This window comes from Montipora foliosa, chromosome 4, assembly GCF_036669935.1.
Source record: "Montipora foliosa isolate CH-2021 chromosome 4, ASM3666993v2, whole genome shotgun sequence".
Taxonomy (NCBI): Eukaryota; Metazoa; Cnidaria; class Anthozoa; order Scleractinia; family Acroporidae; genus Montipora; species Montipora foliosa.
Window position 1 is genome coordinate 13,280,597 of NC_090872.1, and position 7,500 is coordinate 13,288,096.

General features: G+C 40.8%; 1 protein-coding gene across 6 annotated transcripts in view; it reads left to right on the forward strand.

The window, feature by feature from the left end:
• Window positions 1-1,544: 1,544 nt before the first annotated feature.
• Window positions 1,545-7,500, forward strand: part of LOC137999919 (putative beta-lactamase-like 1) — a 22,335-nt gene continuing 16,379 nt past the window's right edge. Inside the window, exons 1-3 of one of the 6 annotated variants that reach the window (XM_068845913.1) lie at window positions 1,545-1,681; window positions 3,117-3,225; window positions 7,284-7,500. The exon at window positions 7,284-7,500 is cut by the window's right edge and continues 33 nt beyond it. In XM_068845913.1, coding sequence (XP_068702014.1) covers window positions 7,339-7,500 — 162 coding nt within the window. In that variant the 5' untranslated portion in view covers window positions 1,545-1,681; window positions 3,117-3,225; window positions 7,284-7,338. The other 5 variants (XM_068845911.1, XM_068845912.1, XM_068845910.1 and 2 more) reach the window with 5 other exon arrangements.

Below are 7,500 nucleotides of genomic sequence, written 5' to 3' on the forward strand. Positions count from 1 at the left end.
AATTAGAATTTGTTAATATCTTTACGGATAAACTAAACAAAGTGAGTGCTGTAAAGAGCGTAAGCATGAAAATCAAAAATTTGGTTTTATCAACGGAGTTGATAATGTAAATTGGCCACCGTACAGAGATTCTAAAAGCTGACGTTTCGAGCGTTAGCCCTTCGTCAGACGTTTCGAGCGTTAGCCCTTCGCTCTGACGAAGGGCTAACGCTCGAAACGTCAGCTTTTAGAATCTCTGTACGGTGGCCAATTTACATTATCAACTCCGTTGATAAAACCAAATTTTTGTATACTACTTCCCCACCGACGCAGCACCACAGTTTCTTTAAAAACTACCCCTTCATTCATGAAAATCAAAGCCGAACAAGTGATCGAAACCAAGCGGATACTCCCAAGGGGGCTTCAGCCCGCTGTAAAGCATCAGTCGTTAGTGCTTAATTCTTGCTCTTACCGCCTTGTAAAAATAAAAATTTTGTTAACTGCTTTGTAAAACTGAAATAGGTTAGGGTTAGAACGCAACCCACTCAGTTGTCAACACCGCTTAAAAACCGTGTTGTCTAAGTTTTGAAGAGTTATTAGAGCTTGCGATGATGTGGAGAGCCCGCTTATTCGGTGCAAAAACACGGCTGTAAATTAAGATGGCATTGTTAAATTTTTGACATGATTTTCCACATCTATAATTTCGATTGACACCGACTTGACATCAACTTCACAAATCTAAGATTTTGATTGACACCGTCTCATTTCCGGCGGAGCAACAGAGCTATAAACTTTTAACCAATCACAGTCAATCAGTTCTCAACTTGCTAATCTCTGATGCCCGGTCTTGCGAATTTCAGCACCGCAAGTACATGTTGCCAAAGACAATAGCATTGTTGGTCTGACCTTGTAGCTCAGTCGGTAGAGCGGCGTTACGGCTCCCGTCTGACCTTGTAGCTCAGTCGGTAGAGCGGCGTAGATCTAACCCGAAGGTCGTGGGTTCAATTCCCGCCCTGGTCAGAGTTTTTCTCTGTCCTTGTGTGGGCCCATTTCCATCAGTAGGGTTAACGCTCACATGGTTCATATGGGATAGAAATCGGGCACTTCAGATTAAATAGGTATTAAGTTCGGCACATGAAAAGTTCGACGTTTGAAACGGGCCTAATTCTGTCCATTTGCGAGGTAAATGCCCCAAGGGTGGGGCATTTGCCAAAAAAGGTTCAGTCTCGGGGTTGTCATTGTCATTTGTGAACGACTAACGTCTTTGTATTTTAAAAGTTGCTTGATTGCCCCTGACAACTGGGTTACTAACGCTGTTTTCAAGATGGTCACAGAGACCAAACTGCTTGGCTAGCTCGGTTTAAACGGTTTAGTGCATAGCGAAAAAGATAACTGGAAGCTTCTTTTACTCGACAGTCAAACATCACACGCCTCAAATGGCGTCATCAAGCTAACAATAGTTGCAATTGATTATTTATGCCAAAACACGACACCTGGAATTAAAGACCCCCATTCAAATTTGCATAAATGTTGTGCGCAGTTCTTTGACACAAGTAACTCCGAATCCACTTATTCTTAGGGGGTCATCGTTTTTAAACGAACTCGAGTATTTTTTCCGTTGATAATGATATTCAGTCTTTCAAATTAAACGAAGAACACGCGAAACAGAGAATGAAACGGCACACACGGAACGTTTGAACAGGTATATTTATAAAATCCTAGAATTATTTTTCTCCTGTACATCATTTATATCTTGCGCATGAAATCGAATATCCAAGAAAATATCAGGACCTTTTTGCACAAAATGTTTTGCAACGATAAGATATTTCACAAAAAAAGTGTTACAACTACACTCGCACGAAAGCGGACAAGAGAGTTGACCATTAATCCACGTGTATGGGAAACCTGTGGATGAAAACTATAGATGTAGATGTAGATGTAGATGTAGATGAAAGGCCATTGATAAATTCAAAATAATAGCATCGCTTATGAAAAGACATTTATCTCATTTTCCTATTTCTACTGGTCAATTCCATTAATGATAGTCTCTTATAGACTCATACTCTTACAACGGTTACCAGTCTCAAGCGCCCTTCAACGACTATTTTCATTTTTCGAAACTACTTGGATGGACGTCAATCAAATGTTTCCATGACGAATTCGACTGCCGCCATGTAAACAGTACTATTGTCATGGAAACATTTGATTGACGTCCACCCGAAACTGAAAAAAAAAACGTTGAGGGGCGGATGTGACTGATAGCCGCTGTAAATTGAACAAGAGAAAATAAGGAAATAAAACATAGAAATGCCGGGAACAATCGAGTTGAGAACAGTCACTTCTATCTTTCGCCGATACGGCACTCAAAATTGACCAATCATAGCGCGCCTACAATTTGAGAGCTATTGATATTTTGTTACAAATCCGCGGCTACCACAGGTTACATTCCATTTCTGTCCACTTCATTTTGTAACTCCTGAGCCGGAGGATAATGGATAGGAATGGAAAGTCAGAGTGCTATAAAAGGGTTACATCTCTTGCTTTGAAAATGAAGCAGAAAAGCACGGTATCTTCTAGGTTTTCTAGATTGCACCACGAAAATGGCAGCAAGAACATGCGTTCAAAAGAATCGCGGAAGACTCACGACGTTCAGGAACCGTAGCCGCTCCTTAGCGAGGAACCCAAACCAGTTGTTCGCTATATTATCCGAGTTTTCAAGCCCAGCTGGAGCCAAATTCGCAAAAGAGGACGAATGTATAAGTTTTTTCGCATTCATATCTGTCTGAAGTTCAATCCAAATGCCTGGCTTATGGCGGAAAACACGAGTCACGCAATATCTGAAGTTGAAATTCAATGCTAGTGCATTTCCGTTTGGTGTCAGTGTCCCATTCTGTTATTGGTTACCTACTGACACGAATTTTAATGAATAGCTAACTTAAAGGATTTGTCAAATATCCGGTGCGAGTCCAGTCGATTAGCTGCTTCTGTAAGGATAATTCGGTAAAAAATTGTCTGATCGAGATCGTTTAGTGGCAAGAATGCAGAATTTGCCTGTATCAAGCGGAGGCAGACACGTTTACCTTAATCTTTTCGCGCGCCAGTTTATAGAGTGTAATGTGTTATAATTATTTTTTAAGGGAGTTTAAGCAAGATCAGTGGACTTATGGCCTTCGTTTCGGCGCCTGAATATTACTTGCTTTAATCTATGGATCTTAGATTGGAAGATCAGTGAGACAAGCACTGAAGGTAAGCTAACGACGAATTGAAAGTAATGGCTTATTACAAGGCCGATAATTTGCATATGAATAGATAATTATCGTTCTTCAAGTTGTCACCAATTTGCTGGGGTATCTACCGTATTATAATGTTTTCAATCCTTGTATTTGAGTCCTCTTTTATAAACATCTCAGCGATCTAAATAGTTTTCTGTATTCAGCTGTATTCTATTATCAAATCGTATAAATCGAAATCGAGTGTATTGTTTTATATAAAAACCGAAGCGCCGTCACTTGGTAGGTCGATACGCCTTGAATATCTTTGTTCGAGTGTTAAATATTTGCTGATCAGAGATATTGACACTCTTACATCCCCCAGAGTCCGCCGATTTTTTCTATTTCTTGTGTCACTGGTCACGGAAGGAAACTTGTTTGGTCTCGTATAGCATTAAGGTTACCAGAACGGCAGGGCTATTTTTCAGAAACAGGGAAAATGCAGAACGTCGGACTGTGACGATAATATAACTGTATGCATGCACAACAAATAGATAGAAGCTTAGTAGTCTTATTATAGACTACAGTAACACCCACATATAAGTACCTAGATTTTTCCGAGTTACATGTAGGCTAAATAGGTTCATATAAGAATGGTATTTACAGTAGTTTAAGGCCGCTATCTACAATACTCGTCACATTTGTTGGAACACCCATCCCCGTTTCCCCCTTCCTCCAATGTTGATTTCCACAACTACTAGTAGTCGCCCGAAAAATTCTCACACAACATTGAATTGGGGAAAGGGGGATGTGGTATAAGCTACGGTCTTGTAACACGATGATTCTGACCATTCGCTAAGTGTTCCAACTAAATATTTACGCACGCATGCGCTGACGGAATGTTTGAAGACGAGACGAGAAAAATATGCAGTACCTCCAGACCTGGCGCTGGAGCGTCGTACCAAACGAGTCATCCCGGGATTTCGGCCCGTGCGATCGCTTTTGGACGCAGTTGGCCCTTCGCTGCTTTCTGCTACCGACCTCGCCTCCCGGTACGGCATTGAGGGAGGGATATGTCGGCCCCTAAACCATATGAGACAAATCCCACGCCTACTCACAGCTCCAAACCGCCCTTGTCATTACAATTTAACGAAAGATTTCGATGGCTTATATATTCAAGAAAAAAGTTATTTCATCTGTCATATGGTAATCCCTGGAGTCGCAGATTACAAAGTTCACGCATGCGCCCTGCCGAAGGTAACATACATGCATGCATAAAACTTTATTTCATCTCAAATTTCAGAATAATATCTTCGAGACATTACAGCTAACATACATAATATATACAGATACATAACTTCATATTAAATAATATTTAAAGATATATTTACCAAAACGAAAAGCCGCTGTACAAAATCCGGCCCTGGATTAGTTTAAAACCAGTAAACTCAGTGGTACGGGAAAAATCAGGTAGCGCTTTCGCAACGTACTTAGTTAATACGTAAGAAAAAGAACGAAGACCATGACTGGTTGTTCTAGGTTTATGCAGAGACAGAATGTAATTTCCACGAAGATCGTGCATAAGAAGAGAACGGGAGAGAAAACGTATTTTTCATATATGCAGGACAAGCCTTTTCTTTCTTTAACTACTTCACTACGTAATGAATACACTTTTTATTCTACGGGTAAAGTCTTTCTCCGCAAAACAACTCAATTACGTTGACTTACTATTGATAAACGAGAAAACGCATGCGCAGGAAAATCGTGACAAAAAAATAATATAAAGAGAAAAGTCAAAGCCGAATCCTATAGTGTTCTCATCCTTTCTTGACCAAAAAATAGCGTGACCAACACAGCCACGGATCCTGCGCACACCACGATTGATCACGAGTGATTATAGCGAGCTTAAGCACGCGCGTTTTTAAGACGTGGACGGCAACCGGAAGAGAACATTTCATGTGCCAGGACAGTGGTGTCCCCCAGATTTTCATACTAATCACCTCTAATAGAGAGCTTAAGCACGCGCGTTTTGAGACGCGGACGGCAACCGGAAGTGAATATTTCGCACGCCAGGATAGCGGTCTCTCCCAGCTTTTTAACCTTCGGGTATCTAATAGTGAAAAGATACTTAGCGATATAAATGTGGTTGTGTGAAGACAAGTTAAAGGGAAAAACAGCTCACTTCCGGTTGCCGTGCGCGTCTCAAAAACGTGCGTGATTAAGCTCCCTATTGATAAACGTCACGCGAGTCTGCGAGACTACGTGCTTTTAGAGCGGACGCCGCCATCTCTTTGGTTGGCTTATTGTTCTGACTCAAGAAACTAACTTTTGCGTAACCCGTAACACTTCGCAATTAGAGAGAGAGAGAGAGAGAGAGAGAAAGAGAGAGAGAGAGAGAGAGAGAGAGAGAGAGAGAGAGAGAGAGAGAGAGAGAGAGAGAGAGAGAGAGAGAGAGAGAGAGAGAGAGAGAGAGAGAGATGTAGTGAAAGTTATTGCGAACGTTAACCAATCTCGTCGTTGGTCGTTGCTGAGGTCATGCTGACCGAAAATATCGCGGCCTCTCGAGACCAGATTTGCTATGCATATAAACGAACACCACAACAGACTTAAAAAGCTTTCGCGTGATCTCTTTTAATTACGGGCCACTTTGACTCGTGTGCACTGCACACATGCTGCGCGAGTCCATTTGGGAGAGTAGAAACAACGTAAACAAAGCAAAGGTTAGTTTGTATACAGTTGTTAATTCTTAAATTAAGGTCTCAGATTAGAGGTTGGCAAAATGTTAATGCTGGGTGTCTATTTACAATTATCGAGATAAACAGTCTCTTGAGAAGTTGCAGCATTACCGAAGGTTCGGCTAGTTCAGTATTTTGTTCCTTCTGCAAGAGGCCGTATTCATCTTAAGGCTGGACTGCATAGCTTCCCATAACAAATAAAGCAAGCACTAGTATTTGCTAACCATTGTCCACTGAGCAATTCACACATTCAGATACTTAGTTGTTTCACATCTATAAAATGCGCATTAAGCTTTTCCCCAAAAAGTACGTTTTCGCTGTAATCGAGTTCTTTTATTGTGAATTACAGAAAAAAGTGCCGTAAAAATGAAAGCCTAAGGCCCAAGCTTTTATTAGAGGGCTACGTTTCTTTTAAATTAAGTTTGAATTGAATGTAATTATTCAAGTTCTCATTGTCAATTATCAAGGTTGATACTACTGTATATAGTTGGAGCATATCGCAAAATTACAGGATTTTAGGCTAAAACGTACAGTGACTCGTCTTACTGGAAACGGAGCATTTCAGTTCTCCAATTTTAATCATTTACATTATATCGTATTCATTTCACCGTGGTAAAAGAAACATTAGCAACATCGATCTCTTGACTCTGTAGTTTAGGTTTATTTAAACTGCCGATAATCAACCGACCGACATTTCTATAATCAACAACTTAACTTGGCAAGTTATGAGAGAGAAGTGAAACCACATGAAAAAAGAAGGGGGCAAATGCCGCAAAATTTTGAAACAAATGCTTCTAAAGGAAAGCAATGTGTTCGCTGCGAAAATTTGTGTATCTGACACGCCGAGGGTTTTATGCAAATGTACTTTATGTACTTGACGCGCATCGAATTTTTCTTACTTGCTATTCTTAGTCAACGGTTTTTTACATGCTATAGTTTCCTACTTACTTGTCAGAAGTCTGTAAGGATGTTAACATTTACATTTCTTAGTTTAGACAAAGGTCGCGAGAACAAAGTGTCCAGCCTTTGTTCGAATTGTACGTGTTATGAAATCATATTTTGTCCGCGAAACAAAAGCAGATGAGACAAGAAAGCCTAATATCTACCATTTATTGTTATGCAAAACTGTTCGCTTGCCGAATCTTTTGATGAAGTACACGAGTTTTGCTCAGCATCGCTGTTATCTGGTTTCGGATCGATGATCTTGTCGCGGATTGATACCGTTCACGATGCAGCCCTACTTGGAGTCAGTTAAAGACGGTTTTTATAGGTGTTTACTCGAGTAGGATTTGTGTCCTCGTGCGCGCATGGAAGAACAAGTTAACAATTTTTTACATTTTGCTCACAATTCTTCTTGCAGAAACAGCCCGAAGGAGAGCCAAAGTGGCGATAGCTACAACAGTTTGGAGAGCTTAATGCCAAGTCAAGATGACGAACTATCTACGGTCGGATCGCCGACTGTCGTCGCTTATCCCGATGTTAACTCGAGTAAGGAAGCGAGGACAATTGGAAGGCTCAAGCTTGCTCTCGTGGCCGTGTCGTTTGGGCTTCTTGTTATGACAGTCCTCTTCGTTTGG